The following is a 24,239-nucleotide window of genomic DNA, read 5'->3' as shown; positions in this document are numbered from 1 at the left end:
TAGAATATGCTCGAGGTAGAAGTCATTAAGCAGAGATGACTGCTTACTATCACGGCAGCATAAAACTCACTGGAGCATGAGCAAGATATATAAAAGAAATGTAAGAATAAAAGTAAAGCTAAAAGCAAATGACCCTTGAATTCTAACTGCTATAACAGAAAGTTTAAAACACAGATGAAAGTACATCCCAGAGAAAAATAACCATTCCTACTGTTTTGCAGAGTAAAAGCAATCCATCAGTGATCTTTCATTGCCAAGTCTGTGGGGCCCTTTCCCAGACTTATACAGGTGTACTCTATTGGGACTGCTGAGGTCTCCTTTACATCCTCTCTGCTCTTGGCCACCAGGGTACTCTACTTACCTGGTTTTCCTCCTACTCTGGAGGACTGTTCCCATCTGTCACAAGCACCTCTTTCTCTGTTAATCTCCTTAAAGTTGATCATCCTCAAAATCCTTTTTTTAAAAAAATATTTTATTTATTTATTTGAGAGAGAGCACAAAGAGGGGAGAGGGAGAGGGAGAAGCAGACTCCCTGCTGAGCAGGGAGCCTGAAGTAAGGCTTGATCCCAGGACCCTGAGATCATGACCAGAGCTGAAGGCAAACGCTTAACAGATTGAGCCATCCAGGCACCCCAATCATCTTCAAAATCCTAACCTTGGCCTCTTCTCTTTCCTTCTTGTGGTGTCTGAGTCCTCATCAACTCCTGCATGCCCTCTGCAACTGCCAGAGCTCTTCACTGAGCAAAGGACTCATATATAGGTACAATCACCTCTAGGATGTCTCACAGACACCTCAATCTATCTATGTTGAAAGCTGAACTCACTACCTCCTGACCTTGAATGTGCTCCTCAATCTGTTTCAGTAAATGATAACTACCATCCAACCAGGTGACTATGACAGAAATCTGACCAGTACCGTACATGTTATTTCTCTCCCATTGTCTATCTCCAATCACCAGAAACCTAGAATCTTCAGAATACATACATTGCTTTTTTTGCATTACCACCATAATGATCTCACTCCCGAATAACTTCAAGTACCTCTACTCTGCAATAATCCATTATCTACCCTGCAACCCAAGTAAACAGCCCAGAGCCTAAATATAACGATGATCCCTCCTCCAGAAAGTCTTCTCTGACCACCCCTCCCTCTCATGAATGAGTTAGGTATATGCCTTAAGGCTCTTACATACTTTGAGTTCTTGCAGAACTGAACACACCAATCCAGCTGATCATTTATTTATGAGTATTGCTCTCAAGATCATAAATTCCTCAAGAGGAGATCCATATAATTCACTGTTGGGTCCCCAGCACCTAGCACAGTGAATGACACATAGTAGACACTCAAGAAATCTTTCTTCTAAATCACTTTTATTCCTCTAACCTAGGAGTTCTTAACCTGGAGCCCAAGTACCCCTTAATAGAATTCAGGAAGATTTATGTACTTACATGGGCTAAAAACTACTAAAAAATCTTTACTTTTACCAGCTTGTAACAGACTTTAGTATTTCCTATCATTCTGAGTGTTGGCAACAAATTATAGTAATTTCAGTGGTACCTCCACCTTGAGATCAGTAACATCACAGATATTTTCATATTACATTACAGCTGTAGCAGACCTCTCAAACACCAGGTACAGTCATCACTACTTTGAAATCATAATTATTAAAACTGCTAGACCTTTCAAATGTATCAGTTAATAAAGCATATGTAATATATCACATTAAATAACTGTATTTCAAAAATAGTTAATTTTCTTTACAATCCTATTTATGTATTTTATTTTATGCATTAGCAGACATTATTCTGTAATAGTGGGAGTATAAATTGATATATGCTTTCTGGAGAACTAGCTGGCAGGGCCTAGCAAAACTGATCCTATGTGCAGCCTGTGCCCCAGAAAATCCACTCCTACATGGAATTGCATATATATGTTTACTTGTACTAGAATGGTAATAGTATCCAAAAGAAACCAGAAACCACACAAATGCCCATCTACAGTAGAATGCATAAAAATTATATTTCTACACAACAAAAAATACAGAAGTGAGAATAATCATGTACAAACACAGATGAATCTCATATAAAGAATGTTGACTGAAAGAAGCCAGACACAAAAGAATGCATACTGTACAGTTCTCTTTTAAAGTACATTAGGCAAAACTAATCTACAGTGTCAGAAGTCAGAATAGAGGTTAACTTTGCAGTGGGGTTACAGCTGGAAGAGGGCACAATGGGGTCTCTGTAGTGCTGGTAATTTCTAGTTCTTGACGTGGTTGAAGGTTATAAGTACATTGGTTTATGAAGATTGATCTAAATGTGAACTTTTCAGTATCTATAGAAAAGGACAGAACAAAACAGACCTATTATTCTGAGATGGGATCCATAGGCTTCACAGTCGGTCAAAGAGGGTCTAAAAAAGAAGTCCTATTCTAAGCAGAAATTCCAAGGGGGTTATCTTAAAATGAACAAACACCAGTCATTCACTTATTCATTCAAAAAATACTTATTAAGCATCTTCCTCAAACCAGGCACCATTCTGGGCATTGCAGGCCAAAGAGTGACCAAAACTGTCCTGCCCAAATACATCTTAAAGTCTAGTGAAGAGAGATAACAAGGAACAAAATAAATAAGAGCTAAGGAGAAAAATAAAATAGGGATGGATAATAAAGAATGTGTTGGAGAAGGATCTGAATGTTAAATAGGGTAGTCTGGGAAGTCCTCATTGAGAAGATGACATCTTTGCAGGGACCTAAGGGAAGTGAGTAAAGTCACATGGATGTCTGGAGGGAAGAAAGAGCCAGACAGAAAGGAGAGTGAATGCAAAGGCCCTAGGGCAGAAAAGCACCTGGGTTTTTGAGCAGCAGATAGGAGGTCAGTGTGGCTGGGGTGAGGCAAGGCATGGGGAGAAAACAAGTTAGATCACAGAGGTAATAGGAGGCCAAATTCCCATAGAGGCTTACAGGCCATTTGGCTATTATTCCAAGAATTCTGAGCAGAGAACTGACACGACCTGACCTCTGATGCAACCAGATCACCTGGCTGCTGTGTTGAGAACAGAATGGTAGGGCAAGGATGGAAGTAGGGAGGAGGCAATGGGTAAGAGGTCTTGCAGAAAGAGCATGGAATGAGAAGAGAGAACAGATGCCATGAGGAACACAAACACATACACACATTCAGACAGACACACAGATGCATTATTTTTGTCATATTTGCTGCTGCTGTTACTGAAATGGCTGCGAGCAATTTGCAGCCTTCATGACTCTTCACTCCTCAATAGTCTAGCACATATCTCCTAAGACAAGTGCTTTCTCCTACATAACCACATTGCTACAATTGAATTCTGTTATTAAACTAATATGAGGGTTCATATTCAAATTTCACCAACTGTCCCAATATCATCATTTATAACAATTCTCCCCACCCCAATGCAGAATTTCATACTGCACTTAGTTGAGTCTCTTTAATCTCCTTTAATCTGGAACCGTTCTTCAATCTCTCTTTTATGAAAATGACAATTTTTTTTCTTAATTTTTCTTTTCTGCAAAGTACAGACCAACTGCATTGAGGAAATTCCCTTACTTCGCATTGGTCTATTTCCTCATGACCAGCCTTAGGTCATGCATTTTGGGCAGGAAAACCTGATGAGCAATGTTGAGAGGGCCCTATATATAAAAGGTGGACTTAGAGGAGATCAAGGTCAGTGAGGGAGGTGAGAGAAAAACCAGGGGGCTACAACCTCCAGGACAGAAAAGGAAGGGTATTGAATAAAGGGTGACCAACTGTACCCAATGCTGTGAAGAGATTAAGCTGGACAGGGCCCCATTTGACAGCAGAGGTCACTGGGGCCCTTTCAGAGAAAGACTGCAGGGGCTGGTAGAGGGAGAGGCCAATTTTTTATGTTAAGGAGTAAACAAGAGATAAGAAAAAGGCAGTAAATGAAGACAACTCAGAATCACCACACTTTAATTAGAATGGATTTTAGAAGGGTCTTAGAGAACACATAGTCAGCTGGCTCATTTTTAGATGAGGCCCATATTAAACACCATGCCCACAGTCAGGCATCTGACTAGATTCCCCCAGGAACTGGTTCCCCATACATGCCATGCTCCTGCTTCTGAGAAGTTTGTCATTGAAGAAAAAAGGCGTGGGGAGGATTCTCAAAGAAAAGGTTAATATAAATAAAGTAGAAATCTTCTAACTTTAATGATCTCCTAAAATGTAAATCAGCCTTTTTAAATGTTTAAATCCTCCCACTGGTCCCCATAATTTGTGGGAGGAGCTGTAAATCCCTTTGCCATCCAGCCGCAGGCCACTTACTCAGCTTAATCTTCCACAGTACCTTCTTCACTCCCACAGTGCTAAACCACTTACTCTCTCTTCAGGGGACTAGGCTCCTGAACCCCTGAGCCTTTGCACAAGCTGTTCCCTCCTTGGTGTTCCTTCTTTCCCCTATTTTTCCATCTGGCCTGCCAAATTGCTCGTCATCCTTCAAAAGTCACTTTCTCCAGGAGGCCTGTCCTTGAACGCCTACTTCTGTATCTTTGTGTGAAACTCTTCCGGGCCAGGAAAGACTTTGCTTCATTTAGAGCCAGCAGATGTTACTTTACAATCTCTGCAAACATCCTTTTTACAAACGTTACCTAATATTTTCAAAAGTTGCTTAAAAGATGGCCATGTTTCCTAAAACTAAAAAGATATGAATCAAAATTTTCCTCATAACACAGTCAAAAAATCTTTTTTTGAAAGTGGTGGGTTTGTTTTTTTTTTTAAGATTTTTATTTATTTGTTTGCCACAGAGAGAGAGACAGCGAGAGAGGGAACACAAGCAAGGGGAGTTGGAGAGGGAGAAGCAGGCGTCCTGCTGAGCAGGGAGCTCAGGGGGCTCCATACCAGGACCCTGGGATAATGATCTGAGCTGAAGGCAGACACTTAACAAATGAGCCACCCAGGTGCCCCAACACAGTAAAAAAATCTTAAGTAATTTAAAAAAAAAGGGGGGGGGTGTTTCATTCATTGTAAGATCCATGGACATTATTCAGAAGAAAAACATTTTGTCTTCAATGGCTGGATTTTCCATGTGGACCAGGAAAACAGAAGGAAAAGAGCTAGATAGGATTCGGAGTCTGATTTAACAGCAATGCAGTAATTGGTCATTATTGCCATCCGATTTTTTTTTAAAACAAAATTCTGAATCCTGCCTTGACATGACAGCTGACAACATATTTTCAGGATTTTCTCTTTGTGAAGTACGTATAGAAGGAGTCCTATAGAAATATCATCTCCTTTTCACACCTCACTACTTACAAATAATTTGAGATATGAAGAACTAATGACAAATAAAAATATGTTAAGGACTTACTAAGCCCACAACATGTGCCATACAAGGGAACATACTCAGAACTCAGACCAGGTTGAGAGATGGGTAAGTCAACAAATGCAACACAATGCAATGATTCCAGAAGGCAGGTACTTGCACTGTGGCCTGGACATATAGAGCAAGAAGGGCCTAAAATAGGCCTTTGAGTTGTCAGAGAAGGCTTGGGGGGGCGGGAGGTAACACTACACTGAGGTTGAAGGAAGAATGAGATTGTACAGAAGTGAAGGGTCATTGCAGGCAGCCAAAATGGTACGTGCAAAGACAAAGATACACAAAATAGGAAGCTGGGCTTGGGGAACTGCGAGGAGTTTGATGAAGCTGGAGGGAGGAACATCGGGATGGAAGAGGAGCTAGGAACCAGATTGTAAGAAGCCTTGGAGACTCTGCTAAAGGAGCTTGAACCTTATCCTGGGCAACAGGGAGCCTTAGGTAGCTTCTAAGTCTGGCTTTAGGAAGAGTCATTTTCAACGCCTGTTAGATAGTCAACCTCACAAAATCATCTAAGGGTCCATGCATGTCACTCATAGCCAGGGCTGGTGTTCAACAGATGTGCACCAAATGACAGTACAGACAAAAGGTTGATATCCAGGGTCTATAATGAACACCTCAAACTCTACACATGCAAAACAGACAATCATATCAAAAATGGACTGGAAGAGATTATGCTGAGTGAAATAAGTCAAGCAGAGAGAGTCAATTATCATATGGTTTCACTTATTTGTGGAGCATAACCAATAGCATGGAGGACAAGGGGCGTTAGAGTGGAGTAGGGAATCTGGGTAAATTGGAAGGGGAGGTGAACCATGAGAGACTATGGACTCTGAAAAACAGTCTGAGGGGTTTGAAGTGGCGGGGGGGGGTGGGAGGTTGGGGTACCTGGTGGTGGGTATTATAGAGGGCACAGCTTGCATGGAGCACTGGGTGTGGTGAAAAAATAATGAATACTGTTTTTCTGAAAATAAATAAATTGGAAAAAATATATAGGTAAAAAAAAAATGGGCAGAAGATATGAACAGAGACTTCTCCAATGAAGACATACAAATGGCTATCAGACACATGAAAAAATGTTCATCATCACTAGCCATCAGGGAGATTCAAATTAAAACCACATTGAGATAACACCTTACACCAGTTAGAATGGCCAAAATTAACAAGACAGGAAACAACATGTGTTGGAGGGGATGTGGAGAAAGGGGAACCCTCTTACACTGTTGGTGGGAATGCAAGTTGGTGCAGCCTCTTTGGAGAACAGTGTGGAGATTCCTCAAGAAATTAAAAATAGAGCTTCCCTATGACCCTGCAATTGCACTCCTGGGTATTTACCCCAAAGATACAGAAGTAGTGAAAAGAAGGGCCATCTGTACCCCAATGTTTATAGCAGCAATGGCCACAGTCACCAAACTGTGGAAAGAACCAAGATGCCCTTCAACGGAAGAATGGATAAGGAAGATGTGGTCCATATACACTATGGAGTATTATGTCTCCATCAGAAAGGATGAATACCCAACTTTTATAGCAACATGGACGGGACTGGAAGAGATTATGCTGAGTGAAATAAGTCAAGCAGAGAGAGTCAATTATCATATGGTTTCACTTATTTGTGGAGCATAACAAATAGCATGAAGGACATGGAGAGTTAGAGAGGAGAAGGGAGTTGGGGGAAATTGGAAGGGGAGGTGAACCATGAGAGACTATGGACTCTAAAAAACAATCTGAGGGGTTTGAAGTGGCGTGGGGGTGGGAGGTTGGGGTACCAGGTGGTGGGTATTATAGAGGGCACAGACTGCATGGAGTACTGGGTGTGGTGAAAAAATAATGAATACTGTTATGCTGAAAATAAATAATAAATTAAAAAAAATATGTGCACCAGTATCTGTGCCGTAATGAATATGAAAATATTTCTTCACCAACTGGTAAAGAGCTGTGCCACCAAGATCACCTTGCAGGCTGTGTCAATCCCAGGAAACCTGTGAGTGCCATCTGACCACCTCCCTGGTGCCTGTTAGCATCGGCCCCATTCCCATATACTCCCCTCCCTTCTCCCATCAAACCCAAGAAGTGAGAGAACACCCTCGATAGTAGCACTGGCACCCCAGTGAGCAAATGTGTGATGTCTGTTTCACTCTCCGAGGCTGTGGTCACCAGCCATTGGCCAGCATTCCCAAGAGAGACTCTAGCATGGCCTCTTATGAGAACTGGAAATTCCATGGTGTGTCTTATCACCAATATTTTGTAGTTAAGCCTCTTAATATCCTTTCCTTACCTTTTCTTGCCCTCAGTATTTCTCACCACTGTCCTGGTTTTTGGTTTGTTTGTTTTTCTATCAAGAAATAGTTTGCCTCCTCTTCTTATCTACCTCCTCTGGTAGAGTTGCCATTTGTTACTTCTCTTCGCCCATGCCTCCCTTATCAGACGATCTTTCTTTTTTTTTTTAATTCCAGTATAGTTTATACACAGTGTCATATTAGTTTCAGGTGTACAATATCGTGATTCAACACTTCCTTACAACACCCAGTGCTCATCATGATGTGTACTCCCAATCCCCCTCACCTATTTTACCCATCCCCCTACCCACCTCCCCTCTAGTAACCATCAGTTTGGATTCTACAGTTAAGAGTCTGTTTTTGTTTTTTATTTCTTTTTCTTCCCCTTTGCTTGCCGTTTTATTTCTTCAATTTTACATATGAGTGAAATCATATGGTATTGGCCTTTATCTGACTGGCTTATTTCACTTAGTGTTATACCTTCTAGATCCATCCACGTCATTACAAATGGCAAGATTTCATTCTTTTTTATGCCTGAATAATTTCCATTGCATATCTATACCACCTCTTCTTCATCCATTCATCTATCGATGGACACTTGGGCTGCTATTATAGTTTGGCTATTGTAAATGATGTTGCAATAAACATAGGAGTACATATATCCCTCTGAATTAGTGTTGCACATTCTTTGAGTAAATACCAGTAGTGCAATTACTAGATCAATCATAGGGTAGTTCCATTTTTAATTTTTTGAGGAACCTCCATACTATTTATCACAGTGGCTGTACTTGTTTGCATTCACACCAACAGTACATGAGGGCTCCTTATTCTCCACATCCTCACCAACACTTCTTGTCTCTGGTGTTTCTGAAGTTTCTGATGTTGACAGGTGTGAGGTGACATCTCATTGTGGTTTTGATTTGCAGTTTCCTGATGATGAGTGATGTTCAGCGTCTTTTCATGCATCTGTTGGCCATCTGTATGTCTTCTTTGGAGAAATGTCTATTCATGTCTTCTGCCTATTTTTTAACTGGATTATTTGGGGTTTGGGGTTATATAAGTTCTTTCTATTTTTTGGATATTAACCCTTTATCAGATATGCTATTTACAACTATTTTCTCCCATTCAGTAGATTGTCTTTTAGTTTTGTTGGTTGTTTCCCTTGCTGTGCAGAAGATTTTTATTTTGATGTAATCCCAATAGTTTGTTTTTGCTTTTGCTTCCCCTGCCTCAGGATACACATCTAGAAAAATGTTGCTATGGCCAATATCAGATAAATCACTGCCCGTGTTCTCTTCTAGGATTTCTATGGTTTCAGGTCTTACGTGTAGGTCCTTTATCCACTTTGAGTTTACTTTTGTGTGTGATGTTTCATTCTTTTGCATGCTGCTGTCTAGTTTTCATAATACCATTTGTTGAAGAGACTATCTTTTCTTCATTGCATATTCTTACCTCTTTATCAAAGATTAATTGACCATATATTTGTGGGTTTATTTCTGGGCTTGCTATTCTGTTTCATTGATCTATGTGTCTATTTTTGTGCCAGTGCCACACCACTTTGATTACTACAGCTTTGGAATATAATGTGAAGATCTGGAATTGTGGTACCTCCAGCTTTGTTTTTTCAAGATTGCTTCAGCTATTCGGGGCCTTTTGTGGTTCCATACAAATATTAGGATTGTTTGTTGAAGCTCTGTGTAAAATACTGTTGGTATTCTGATAGAGATTGCATCAAATCTGTAGATTACTTTGGGTAGTATAGACATTTTAACAATATTTGTTCTTCCAATCCATGAGCATGAACTGTCTTTCCATTTCTTTGTGTCACCTTCAATTTCTTTCACCAATGTTTTATGGTTTTCAAAGTATAGATCTTTCACCTCTTTGGTAAGTTTATTCCTAGGTATTTTATTATTTTTGCTATAATTATAAATATATATATTTTTTAATTTCTCTTTCTGGTATTTTGTTATTGGTGTATAGAAACACAACCAATTTCTGTATATTAATTTTGTATCCTTCAACTTTACTGAATTCATTTATCAGTTCTAGTAGGTCTTTAGTAAAGTCTTTAGGGTTTTCTATCTATAGTATTGTGCTATCTGCAAAGAGTGAAAATTTTACTTCTTCCTTACCAATCAGAATGCCTTTTATTTCTTTTTGTTGTATTTCTGATTGCTATAGCTGGGACTTCCAGCACTCTGTTGAGTAAAAGTGGTGAGAATGGACATCCTTTTCTTGTTCCTGACCTTAGAGGAAAAAGCTCTCAGTTTTTTCCCCCATTGAGTATAATGTTATCTTAGACAAACCTTCTTGAAGAGGCAGCCCTCTGAAACACGGCCCCACCCTGTAGGCTACAGCTGATTGGACTGGGTGGACATCCTGGCCAGTGCTAAGCCAATTAGATTCTCTTTCCTGGAAATCTGTAATTAAGACGCAAAAGAGTGAGCAATTCAACTGGTATTGTAGGACCAAGCTGGATAGTCATGTATGCATAGGGGCTGAAATGAATTTTGGAGCAGGGTGACTATGTGCAAAATGGATCACTGACTTAAGAAGCCAGTCTGCAGTCATAGAAAATTAAAGCATATATTATCCAGAGAGAGGCAGAGATATGAATCTTTAAGAATCTGTGATTCTTACAAGAGAAAGAACTAGGGAAAGAGAAAGAAATAGCTGCCTGATAACTGTGCAATGCCTGAAAGGCCAGCCTACTCCCTATAATTGAGTTCCCAAAGATTCTCTTGTCATGGGACCCCTGGGTGGCGCAGTTGGTTGGACGACTGCCTTCGGCTCAGGGCGTGATCCTGGAGTCCCGGGATCGAGTCCCACATCGGGCTCCCAGCTCCATGGGGAGTCTGCTTCGCTCTCTGACCTTCTCCTCGCTCATGCTCTCTCTCACTGTCTCTCTCTCTCAAATAAATAAATAAAATCTTTTAAAAAAAAAAAAAAAAAAAAAAAAAAAGATTCTCTTGTCATCTTATGATCCTCTCCTTAATTGTGTTTCTTTGAAAAAGTTTGTTTCTTGCACCTGATCTCTTATTTAGAAGGCATCCTGTCATCTGTGGATCCTGCTTTATTCTTACCCATAAAATCAACTCACAATGAATACAGAAAAATGTTTTAATGACCCTGTTAAATAGCAGCACACTTAACATGAATCCTTGTGCCTTAAAATAATTCTCAGTAGCTTTAGAATAACTCTCTGACCAACCTATTTATGTAGTGCCAGTCCAGAGAAAGATTCTTGTAGCTCAGTGAGTTATTGCTGGCCTACCACACCCCTCCTTCATGCTGTTGGGGAAAGGGGTGGTAAAAAAACAAAAACAAAAACAAAAGAAAACAAAGAATTAATGGCAACTGTGGAATACTTCAACTTCTGGGTTGAGGTCAGCCAGGTACATGCCTCCCACTGGGGAAAGAAAGAAAAATGAACTGATAAAGGGGTAGAGGTCAAGGGGCACAATCTCTGACTACTCCCTCTGCTTTCCCTTCTGCTGCCTCAAGAGATCTGTCTCCAGCAGCAAGTCCAAAGGCTGAAAATTCATTTTTAAAGAGCAAGAATCTTTGGGAGTAAACAAAGCCAATGTATAGACTGTTGCTGGTCCCTAAACCAGCAGTTACTAAATACTGCACTGGCTCCTCAAAGTATAAATATGGTTTTATTCTTTAAATATATAAAAATCTAAACATCCTTATAGTTTCTAACACTATCTTTTCAAGCAGGATAGCAACCAAAGCCACAGATTTCTATTACTTCTAAGTTAATCTTTGTAAAGATTGTTTCAGTTTCTGGGTCTCCAAATGTTTAGTATCTTCTCAATGAGAAGGATGTACCCTCTGCTAGGGGAATTAAAGGTTATAGACATCCAAGTCAATTCCAAGAGGAAAGAATAGTCCTTTCAATAGAAAGTGTTGGAACAACTAGATATCCACATGCAAAAGAATGAAGTTGGACCCCTCCCTCACCTCACACCATATATAAAAATTAACTCAGAATGGGTCATCTGCCTAAATGTCAAAGCTAAAACTTTTAGAAGAAAATGTAGGCATAATTCTTCATGACTTAAATTAGGCAATGGTTTCTTAGATTTAACACTAAAAGTATAAGGGACAAGAGAAAAAAAAGAAAAATTGGACATCATCAAAATTTAAAACTTTTGTGCTTCAAAGGATATCATTAAGAAAGTGAAAAACTTAACTCACACAATAGGAGAAAATATTTTCAAATAACAGATAAGGAACTTATATTCAGAATATATAAAGAACTTCTACAACTCAACAATAAAAAAAACAATTAAAAATGGGGATTTGAATAGAAATTTTCTCCAGAGAGAATATACAAATTGTCGATGAATTATGAAATGATGATCAATATTATTAATTAATAGGGAAATACAAATCATAATCACAATGAGATACCATTTCACACCCAGTAGGATGGCTATAATCAAAAAGACAGAACACAATGACTGTTGGCAAGGCTGCAGAGGAGATGGCACTCTCAGACATTGGTGGTAGGATTATACATTGCTTTGGAAAACAATTCGGCAGACTTCAAAAAGTTAAACACAGAGTTACCATATGATTCAGCAAGTCCACTCCTAGGTATACCCTCAAGATACTAGAAAACACATGTCTACACAAAGGCTATGGACATCTCTTCCATTGCTCACAGGGACAAGCCATCTCCTTAACTTGTTCCAATCAGTGCCTGCTTGGTTCTTTCTGGAACACTTAGAACACAGGGCTAGGTACCATCTTAGTGGAAAAAAAAATCTGTTAATTTAAGAATTTAGTAAATGTATAGACCATATATATTATTAAAAGTCTGTTTAGTTATAGCAATCTCATCTGGGTTGAAAAAAAAACACTGGTCCACTGAGCTCTGAAACATACTAGTGAGGTCCCTAAAACCTTGCTGTGGCCTGTGACCAAAAGCATTAGCATAACTTGGGAGCTGGTTAGAAATGCACATTGTGAGGCCTCAAAGCAGACTTACCGACTTAGAAACCAGATTTTAGCATGTGCTCAGGTGACGCCTAAGAACAATGATATGTGAGAAGAAATATCTGCTCTCAAACTCTTTAATTACACTTGAGACCAATCCACATATGACAGATTCGGGCTAAAACTACAAGTCTGACTATTGAAAATGTGTACTTTGGTGGCTTAAGGATGGATTTCTATGTGGTTTCAGGAAGAGAAAGTCACAGAAGCAAAGCCAGCAAGTCAAAGCCAGCAAAGCCTTCCCAGCAGCTTCCTTTTTTTGGTGGCAAGAATGTCACCTATATTGCCAAAGTGTTCATATCCAAATCCTTGTGGGTAGAAGAGGCCTTAGGACAGCTCTGCTTAGAAATGCGGCCATGGAACAATTTTTCACTTACCACAGTATAACCTACATTCTGACTGACTGTTGGTTGTGGGGCCAATATTATTCTTTGTAAGAGAGTATATTCCAGTACCATGTTTTCAAACAATGACCCATTATATAGTAACCACTTTTTCTAAATAAAAACATACAGAGATGACTTGTGATCTGTCAAATAAATAAATAAAATCTTAAACACACACCCACACACACACGGTCATACATTCTGAATTAAAAACAGAGACCCACAATATGATAAGAACAAGTTTATAACAATAATTGAATGGAATATTTGTGACTGTCCAGGGAAATCTAGAACATATGGTACCAAGACCCCTGAGGCATTAATGACCTGGATGAGAAATATAATGACCTTGGTTTTTCTCTGGGTATCTACACCAGAATTCTGGGCACACCAAATTCCTCTTCACCCTGGTGCTTTCACATGTAACCTCTCCCCTGCCATGCCAGCTTCACTTACCCTAATAACAGTACCAATGTCATGAGGTTGTTAAAAGGACGGATGAGATAAATCTGTAGCACATTAAGTGCTACACTCAAGAAATGTTGGGTCTACACTCAAGAAATGTTGGCTCTGGTTATTAAATTTATTCTCATCCTCAAAAAACTTATGTACATTTATAAATGAAAATTTATATACACTTATAAATGAAAATATTCAGAATGAAGGTACTAAATGATACATATTAAGTGAGCAGTGGTGGTCACAAAAGATGCAAAACTTGGGGTGCCTGGGTGGCTCAGTGGGTTAAAGCCTCTGCCTTCAGCTCAGGTCATGATCTCAGGGTCCTGGGATCGAGTCCCGCATTGGGCTCTCTGCTCAGTGGGGAGCCTGCTTCCTCCTCTCTCTCTGCCTGCCTCTCTGCCTACTTGTGATCTCTCAAATAAATAAATAAAATTTTAAAAAAAAGATGCAAAATTTTAGGAGTGCAAGGCACGCCTTCATCTAAGGATGTTATAAGGTCTCATGGGAGTGGTGAAGCTGAAGCAGATGGGGCCATGCAGGGCGTGGAAACAAACAGGCCCCCTGCGGTGGGCACTCACTGTTTGCCAAACACTGTGGGGCACCTTGTATATAATCTCCACAAGCTACAAGGCAGATACCTTTAAGTCTCCAATTTGTAGATGAGAAGCTGTTTTACTGATGATAGCTAAGGCTCACAGAGGTTTAATAATTTCCCCAAGTCGCCCAACTGGTGGCAGATCTGGTTTTCAAATCAGATCTATCTGACAACCCACCACTGTGCCATTTGTTGGGGAGAAGGGTTGATGGGGAGATAAATCATTCCAGTATGAGGCAGGAAAGAACAGAGTAATCTTTTTATATGGCAAGTGGGAAACAAACAATTTATGCTTTAAAAAAAAAAAAAAAGGAAAATAAGGAAAGAAAAGTGGGTGAGGGCCAGAAGGAATGGAAAGCTAAGGAGTTTAAGCTTCAGCTGGTGGACTACAGTCTTGTTTTGTTTATGGTGCAAGTGTGTGCTTTTACTGGAATACTACTAATATCACTACTAAGAAAAGTTATTGAATACCAGCTCAGGCCCAGGTCCCCATCTAAACTATTTGCATATATTACTTTCAAAAGTTAAAATTTGCAGTTTAGGTATTATTATCCCCATTTCACAAATAAACAAGGCCCTGAGTGGCCAAACCACTCATTCAGATGATTCCAGTAAACAGCACAGTGGGGGTTCATCACTGAGTGTGTGCAAGGTCAAAGTCGATACAAATTCCTTTCCCTGAAAGAGTATTGCAGAAAAACTTTCCTCACAATAGAGAGTGAAAAAATAAGAAAAAGGAAAATGGAGACAGGGAACTAGTGAGAAACAATATACCATTCCAGAGTAAGGAGATAAACGTCTTAAATGGAGTCCATGAAAATGGAGGGAAGGCGACAGAGAGCAAAATGTGTTCATGACCTTTTCTTTCATTTACTCCATTTGTGTCATGATCGGCTAATTGAAGTAGAAACCAAGTTAGTAAATATCCCAGTCTCCATTGCCAGCCTTGCCTTTAAGCCTGATTTGAGTCCTGCTGTTAGTCTGAGAGCAAACACTGCTTCTAGTATTTACCTGTCCTGTCACCATGCTATCAGGGCTAAAATAGGCATCATCCTCTAATTTGTTATCTGTATTGAAGGGTCATCATTCAAAAGAATAAAACTAAGCCTCCACATCCAATAAATTACATTGTGCTTCACATATCAACATTTTATAAAACCTAACTTAAACACATAGTCTGTCAAATCAGGAAGATATATATGCTAAGCTCTAGTGAGCTCTGCCAAATCCTACATTATTATTAAAGTTCATTGTGATCTCAAAGATCACATGGTTTTATAAAATGGAGTATAGTATCAATATTTGTTGCACAATATTGATGCAATATTGTGCAGCACAATAAATAAAGCAGTAGGAAATATATGCACTATGAATATAGCTTTCAAGCTAAGGCAAAAGCTAACAGACAATTACATTATCTCATTTGACAGAATCCAGAGTTAGAAGCTTGAATGATCATATAATATTTCCAAAAATCCAAAACATTTTTGCACTGAAACCTTAGCTATAGACCTCCTCATTCACTAGCTAACTGCAATATGTTAAAGGGAAAATCAGTATTGTAACAAGAACACGAGTTGAAATTCATAAAGATAAAAGACCATAATTTTCCTGTCTATATCCACAGCTAATACATAAAGATTGCCAATAATTTACAATATTAATTTGAAATATTCAATATATTTATGGAAATAAAATAATGAAAGAAATGCCACTCAGCAGTCTCACTAAAACTAAAAACAAATGTGCTCGGCATCCTGCATTTATCAGAAAAAGAAATATGTGTAAGATTAGGCAAAATAACAGCATAAACAGTCTAATTTTACAGTTCTTAATTACATAATGATCTGCGGTTTGTGTTTTTTAATCTGTTGGACTTAATCTTATTCCTATGTGCAAAGACATACATGGATATTAAAGAACTCTGCTCGCCTGTACATACTCAAACCTAACCAAATATCACAAAAAATTTAGCCATAAACTGAAGTCTCTGAAGGTAGGTATACCACTACACCACTATTCAGTGTAAAGATACAACTACCTTCATAATAGACCAGAAACGAAATTGTGTTTTCTTTCTTTTCATCACTTGAGGCTTCCTGCAAACCAGTTATACAAATAACTCATTCACCTTTTCTTCCAGCCTGAGTGTTTAAGCCATATATCATCACAATCCCACTAGTCCAGCTGCCTGTCATCACAGCTGTTTACTGCAACTCCACCCTTTCCCCCCTTCAGTTTCAACAGTGCATTTCTTTTTCCTATTAGAGAAAAAAAATTAAGATTAGGAGTTTAAACCATCAAAGTAGTTCAGTGAACTGTCACAACAATATTATTTAACCCCAGGGAATTTTCTGTTTAATTGCCACTCTCTGTTCCCCCAAAAGACTACATCTTATTTAGATGGTGTAATGGAAAGCACTGCATTAAGAAAGAGCAAAAACATAATAGGTTTAAATTTTTAAACATCTAACCTTTTCCCAAGTCACTTTTAATCATTTGCACCTGTGACTTAAATAATCAGCCTGGCAATTAGAAAAGCAAAATCTCCAGGACAGAATCAAGTGGGATGCCCCAATCACAACCCTCATTGTATCAGGGAGCAAAGAAAAAAGTGATTTTCTCATATATGACAGGAAGAAAGTTTTACATGTCAGCTCCACCTAATCTTGGGAATAGCAGAGCTCCTAATATTTAAAATCTTCATTTTCTAAAAGTCAAGGTTTTAAAAAATATATATCTCACTGTATTTTTAAATATTAAGTTTTTGCAGTTTGTAACAATTTTTCAACTGTAGGACTTGAAAAAAAGGGGGGGACTGCAGAATAAGCAAAACACTAGAAGAGGGGAGCAAGACTTTTAAATCATTCTCCCGAAGGAGAAATCAAAACCATTAACATTACACCACATAACCATTTATTTCACTATGAAAGGCAAACTTAGAACACAAGCGGTAATATTCTGAAATATGATAGTTGTTCTACTTCAATGGACAAACCAAGTTAGGAAGGCACAAATATGGTCTCTGTCAGTTGTTGTCTATCCTCACCAAGTCATTTGCCCCGTGAGTGAGGCTCCCATATGGAAATCTTTCTTAACTGCCGAAGGCTGAATGGGATTCCCTGTGAACAGCATCTGGACCACACCTTGTCTGGTCACACAAGCAGCTGACCAGAGCTGAAGGAAAATGCATCTGGTCCAGAGATGACAGGACAGGGCCAAGAATCAAAATATGCACCTCTACAATTTAACAGAGAAGGCCCCTTAACATGGCTATTTATCCAGTTGTGTTTTTCTAACCAGTCTTGGCCACCCACTGCCAGATGTTGGTCATTCCAGGGGCTGACTGGTAGGATTTTGTGGTCCAGCAGCTGCCAGCCTTTTATAACCTCAGTGATGTTGGGGAAGCATCCATTTAGTGTATAAACACGTTTTTTGGCATTAGAACACTGCCAAGTGAAGTATTAGAGAAAAAACTCCCCACCCATTGCAGAAATTTTCCAGTTTCAAAGCATCTGGGATGAAGATTCCAAATTACCTGTAGCAAAATTTTCTTCTAGATTTTTTTAATGTTGTTGAGGAACCTACTGAGGAGCCTGCCAAAGATGACACCCACTGTTCAGATTATTGGTCCTACATTTACCCAGTTAGGGCAAGAAGTGTTTCATGGTTCCCTGGGATTCTTCCACTTGTAGCAGGAATGAACACCCAAAAAGCAGCAGGACACTCAACTCCTTAGAGATTTACAAGCCTTCCAGTGGAATAAAGAGGAAAGAGATCACTCCCTCCCCACCTGCCTGCACTCCCCACATTTTTTCTGCCCTAGCCTTAGAATCAGCAGCCCTTCAGTAATTCCATGGAGTTCCAGAGAGAATCCTTTACTCCAGAGGGCTCCAGATCTGACTCCAGGAAAGCGCGTTTGGTCATCCTTCTCCTCACCCTTCCAGTCTCCACACCCAACCCTTCCCCACGACCCCAGGCCACCTCCTTACCTGATAATGTCGTCGTTGTGTCCCAAGAAGAATTTTTGGCTGTGCTCTCGGGTGTTGTAAACCACCCCGACCCCAGCCACAAAGTAGACCACCTCCTTGCCGGCGGTGTAGTACAGGTTGTTGCGGCACTGGTGACCCCGGTACCCGTACACCCACTCCAGCCGGAGCTGGCAGCTGGGAGCTGTCCGATCCGCCATGATAAGCCGACCCCACTCGCCCCCCGGCCCCCCCGCGCGCGGGTCCGCGGCCCCTGCGCGCCGGGTCTGTACTCGCCAAGACTCGGGCTGCGGAGGACCTGCAAAGGCTCAGTGTGCAGCGCCGGGCGCTGATTTCCGCGGCGACGCACAGACACAGCCCAGTGCGCCCGCCGCCACCATCATCCGCCACCGCTGCCGCCGGAGACAACACGCCGGTGCGCGGCCGCCAGACCCCGCCGGGCGCCGGGACTCCCTCTCCCCGGGCAAGGCGTCTTCGCGAGCGCCAGCACCCGCACGCGCGCTTCACTGCACCTGCGGGCTTCGGCCCCCAGGAGAGGTTCTTGGGGGGGTCACCCCGCCTTTTAGATCAGGCATCTGCATATCCAAACACCAATTACCCAGTTCGCTCACTGAAGTTTGCGGTGCGTGGGGGCTTCGCAGCAGGCAAAGGGATTTATTCTGTGACAGCTTTGATTTGACAGAGAACCCGGGTAAGCTTTGCCATCACCATCGTTGGATCCGAAACTGACAGTCTATACCCAGGATGCAAGAGAGGAAGAAAGAGACAGATTTTTTGTATAAGTCACCAGACCAAGAAAATGATCCCCAAACTAAACCAAGTTTTTTGTTTGTTTTTGTCAACTGCCCCCCCTTGTTCCCCCCAGATCCATCTCCTTAATGATATAAAATATGCCCTAAATGCTTCTGGCTGTTGCTGATAATGATTTGAGAGAATACTTTCTGTTTCCCCATTAAGTCAGGGCGAATATGCAAAGGTCATTTTTTAGATGCTCCCAATTTAAAATTCATAGCTTCCGTGAACCATCTATTGGCCGAAAAAAAATAAAAAATAAAAACAAAAACATAAAGAACTTAGCATTTCTCACAAATCAGCAACTCCAACAGCAAGCATCGTAGAAGATTTTTTTCTGAATTAGAGGAAACAAGACACTAGTGCAACTGGAGGCAGGAAATTGCTACCTACTAATGCTCCTAGCTCCTACTAATGCTACTAAAGAAATTAATTAACAAGTGGTAAAAAAAAAAAAAAAATCGTGTACTCCTCTTCAGGAGGGTCTGATCTATCTATGGGGACCCCTGGGCTCAAGGGTTAACCACCAGTCCGGCGGCGGGGGGCGGGGGTGGTGCGGGGGTACGGGGACAGAGATGCCCCCCCATCCCATTCCGCAACGTGCGCACACACATCTCGGTCTTCGGCCGCCGCAGGTCCGAGGGATGCCAGCCCCCAGGGACAGCCAGACCCGTGCGCACTGCCTCTCTGTCGGTGTCCTGCACTCCTTCCTCCCACACCCGAGCCAGCCTCGTCCGCAGAGCAGCCCAGCTCTCTCTGCTTCTAACCTCTGCTCGGAGCGGGCACCGCCAGCACGTTCCGGATCTCGCACTGAGGAGCGAAATCCTTTGGCTGCCCTCCGTTCCCCGCCTCCCGCACCCGAAGATGGGCTTCGTCACTGGGGCGCCGCGGGAGACAGGTTCTTCCTTCAGCCGGGGCTGCGGGGGCGGGGCCACAGCGCCGCTAGCGGGAACCGCGGCGGCGGGTTACTAGGCGAGATCACGGCGCTTGGAAACCGCGACGCCCTAGAGCCTAGGGCCGCCCCCTCTCTCTCCCCGCCCAGGTTCCCCCCCTTCCCCGATGCATCCCGGGAATTGTAGTCCCTTCAATGCCGGCTGGGTCGGGAAGCGCGCGGAGCTGGACCACAAGCCCCAGAATTCGGCACGCCCAGAGGGGGCCGTGGAGAGACCGTTACCAGCGTCGGCGATTGTTGCGGTTCTCCGGCTGTGCAGAGGAAGGCGTATCAAGGGCAACTGCTTGTCAGCGCCCTGCGTTCCCTAAGTGACTGAGGCGGCGGCCGGCGTGCGTGTGTATCTGTGAAGAGCAGTGGAGTTAGAGTAGAGACAATCTGTTGGCCCACCTCGAGAATTTCTTCTGCACCAGTCCCTGAAGGTTACTGTATCTAGCTGACCAAAGCCCAAGTTTGTTTTCTACTGAAAGTTTCCATTTTGGTCAGATGGATTCTAATCTGTTAACAAAGTGCGGTGCTGCCGCCTTTAAGAAAAATGCTGGGGGATGTGGTCTCACTCTGCCCTAAGAGCCAGCGCCTTCCCATGAGCTACCTCCCAAGTTACTTGAGGATAACCAGATTTTGGAAATGGGGAGGTGCTCACACCACAAACAACCAGCCTTGGCCTTCAGAGTCAGATGCCTGAGGCATTCCTCCTAAAACTGGCCAAACTAAATTATGAATTCTGATGTAGTCCCATTTTTTTCTTTTTTTATTAACATATAATGTATTATTTGCTCCAGGGGTACAGGTCTGTGCATCATCAGGCTTACACATTTTATAGCACTCACCATAGCATATACCCTCCCCGATGTTCATAACACAGCCACCCTCACCCTATCCCCCAACCCCCAGCAACCCTGTTTGTTTCCTAAGATTAAGAGTCTCATGGTTTGTTTCACTCCCAATCCCATCTTGTTTCATTATTTTCCCTCCCTACCCGCTATGACCCCCCCAACGCTGCCTCTGAAATTCCTCATATCAGAGATCATATGATAGTCTTTCTTTGATTGACTTATTTCGCTTAGCATGATACACTCTAGTTCCATCTATGTCGTTGCAAATTGAAGTAGCCCGTTTTCAAATTGGGACCACCGCTGACCTATGGGAAGAGATTTCAAAATGTCAGTGACTGAAAGACTGTAAGAGGATGATACAAATGATATTGGGAGCATGTCCTTCCCTTTCTGAGATCTCAGTGTAATTGTTTATTAGTTCTTCGACTACCTCAAGCTTTAATATAGCCTTCTAAGTGGTAGAAAAGTCTCCAGAAGAGTAGAAGTGCTAGGGTTTGGATGAGCAGTTGTTGCCTGCAGCAATGAAGATGTGAATTGATTTCATTGCTGTTTTTAAGGGAACAGGAATCTACAAATATATCAGGTGGTACTGTGCAGATAACGGCACTACCAAACACAAAAGCAAATTCCTGAAAAAGATTTGAGACATAACCAAAAAATATAAATGATCAGAAAGGCCATACTGAGGCGCCTGGGTGGCTGTCATTAAGCGTCTGCCTTTGCCTCAGGTCATGATCCCAGGGTCCTGGGATCAAGCCCCGCATCGCATCAGGCTCTCCGCTCTGCGGGAAGCCTGCTTCTCCCTCTCCCACTCCCCCTGCTTGTGTTCTTGTGTTCCCTCTCTTCCTGTGTCTCTTTCTGTCAAATCTTTGAAAAGAGAGAGAGAGAAAAGAAAGGCCATACCATGAAACAATGCCAATGAAGTATATGGAGACAATAAATTTTATCTAGGAATTCAAAAGATGAAGAGTTTTCCAGTTATAATTCAGGAAAGACTTCATGAAGGAACAGGAAGTACAGGTAGAATTAAAGATAAATTGAAAGAATATTCTACATGGGTCTATGGAATAAAAAGATAGATGTCCAAAAAAAAAAAAAAAAAGATTTAGAGACACTGAATAGAATTGGTGCAAGAGAGAATTCATGTATGATGAAAAGGGGACATAGGCCTGAAAGGTTAGATTGTGGATGGAGCTGAACCTAGAAGTTTGCACTCTATCCTTAAAATAATGGAGAGTTATTGAATTTTTTTTTCCTTGACAAGGAGAATAAAACAGTAGTCTTCAGCAGAATAAGTTTCACCAGGCCTGCCATTACCAGGTCATTATCCCCAAGCAGAGCCAAGGGAATTAGCCGAAATACATGGAGCCTGAGATACACCATTGGCTGCATGGAATAGACTGTGGAACTGGACATTTCATAGGATCTCAAGAAAGAGCAAAGGCCTGTATTGTAGCAGAGGCTATACTGAATCCCAATAGATCTCACCCTTTCGAAAGCCTTACTCCACACTTTTCCAATATCTATATTGGAAAAATGACAAAGCAATGCACAGCCACCAACCTATAGCTCTAAAATTATTTCCTTCCTAGATAAAGTGAGGATGATGTCAAGATTTCATGTATCTATGTATTTCAATGTATCAGAATAATTTGGAAAGAACTGCCCCATCAAATAAGCAACAAAAGGGGACAGAGCCAAAGCAAACCAAAATCCTCAAAGAAAGTTACATTATGTGAAAAAGAATAATGAAGAACCCCATCTGGAAGAAAGTTTATGCCAAGGAAGCAGATTCTCTACCAAAGAAGAATTCAGTTACAATATGAATTCAAAATATCAAGAGCTGAAAGATGGATACCAAGAAGAAAATCCAAGCTAAAGAAATAATCCAGTGTAAATACAGTTTCAGATCTAATGAGTAGATATGAAACAATAGGAAAAAAAAAAAAAGTCTGGAGATCAAATAACCAGTATGGAAACCACTCTGGAAATTATCACAAGAAGTACAGAGGGAAAAGACAGGATATTAAAATAGATGATGCTTAAGAAAGCAAAACCAATCCAGCATACATATCATTGGTATTCCTAAATTAGAGAAGCCAACAAACAAAACTGAAGTACTCAGAAATAAATATATTAACCAAATCTGCAGATTAAAGGGGTACACTGTAGGGGCGCCTGGGTGGCTCAGTTGGTTGGACGACTGCTTTCGGCTCAGGTCATGATCCTGGAGTCCCGGGATCGAGTCCCACATCGGACTCCCAGCTCCATGGGGAGTCTGCTTCTCCCTCTGACCTTCTCCTTGCTCATGCTCTCTCTCACTGTCTCTCTCTCAAATAAATAAATAAACTCTTTAAAAAAAAATAATAAAATAAAGGGGTACACTGTATACCAGAAAAAAAAATGACATCAAATATTGTCTCCATAGAGGTATATATTAACAAAATTATTTAAATTCAAGAATAATACTTCAGACACCTGGGTGGCTCTATCCGTTAAGCATCTCCCTTCAGCTCAGGTCATGATCCCAGGGTCCTGGGACTGAGTCCCAAATTGGGGTCCCTGTTCGGCAGGAAGTCCCTCGCCACTCTCCTCCCTTCACCTTTTCTCCTCCCTCCCCCTACTCGTGCTCTCTCTCCCTCTGTCAGATAAAATCTAAAAAATAAAAATAAAATAAAAACCTTCAAAATCATTTGCAAACTTTAAAGACACTATACCATCTCTGCCAATTGGTGATTAAAAGAAAACATTTAAACATTTATTGTGTGTTTTGGGGGGAACTGAAGTTTATCCTCAGTTGATGAAGGAAATATATTTACCTAAGAATACTAGCTAAAGAAGAAAAATGATAGATTTAGAAAATTTTCAATGATGTAACTGATGCAGACAAATGTCATAAATGTATATGAAAATGATTAGATGAAAAGCTAATGCTAAAGAATCACTCCCACAGATTATGTTTAAATGGAGAAATCTAGAGGTCATCATCTCAATCAAATTGTCAAATTTCGTATCACCAGGGTGCCTGACTGGTTCAGATGGTGGAGCATGCAACTCTTAATCTCAGGGTTGTGGGTTTGAGCCCCACATTGGGTCGAGAAGCTAGTTAAAAATAAAATCTTTAAAAAATTAGTATTACCAATACCAGAACAAACTATCTCTTCCACCTCCTGTTGTGAGGCAGTACGAAATGCTGCACAAAATATTTTTGGCCAAACACCTAACCCAAGTCTAATCAAGACTTAATATCTAATTCAGTTTACAGAAAAATGGGACAGGTGAACAAACAAGTTAATTAAAACCACAAGGAAACAGGTAAAGCCAGAAGATGAACAGGATACAATACAACTTGTCTAGCCTCATTTAAAAAGTAAATTTAATAAACAACAAAAAATACAAAAAGTGGGGAATTATTCTTGATTAAAAGAGACTAAAGACAAACAAAAGCCAAATATAATGTGATTAGATCTTGGATCCTGTTTTGTTTTTGTTTTGTTTGTTTTGTTTTGTTTTAATTTGGGGGTTTTTGTTTTTTGTTTTTTAAGTCTACAAAAGACAACGTAGGGAGAAGGAACA

The 24,239-nt window shown here is 41.0% G+C and overlaps 1 protein-coding gene and 1 pseudogene across 2 annotated transcripts in view; one reads left to right on the top strand and one right to left on the bottom strand.

Annotated features, from left to right (window-relative positions):
* The window catches only part of EML6 (EMAP like 6), a 275,740-nt gene extending 257,454 nt beyond the window's left edge, over nucleotides 1-18,286 (bottom strand). For both annotated transcript variants that reach the window (XM_044263968.1, XM_044263967.1), the window contains exon 1: nucleotides 18,090-18,286. In XM_044263968.1, the coding sequence (XP_044119903.1) occupies nucleotides 18,090-18,286 (197 nt within the window). The remainder of the gene's footprint in view (nucleotides 1-18,089) is intronic.
* Nucleotides 18,287-19,937: 1,651 nt separating this feature from the next.
* LOC122915427 overlaps nucleotides 19,938-24,239 on the top strand; it is a 37,092-nt pseudogene continuing 32,790 nt past the window's right edge.

Source organism: Neovison vison, chromosome 8, assembly GCF_020171115.1.
Source record: "Neovison vison isolate M4711 chromosome 8, ASM_NN_V1, whole genome shotgun sequence".
NCBI lineage: Eukaryota > Metazoa > Chordata > Mammalia > Carnivora > Mustelidae > Neogale > Neogale vison.
Note: the sequence above shows the minus strand (reverse complement) of the source record. Positions and strands in the feature narration are given on the sequence as shown.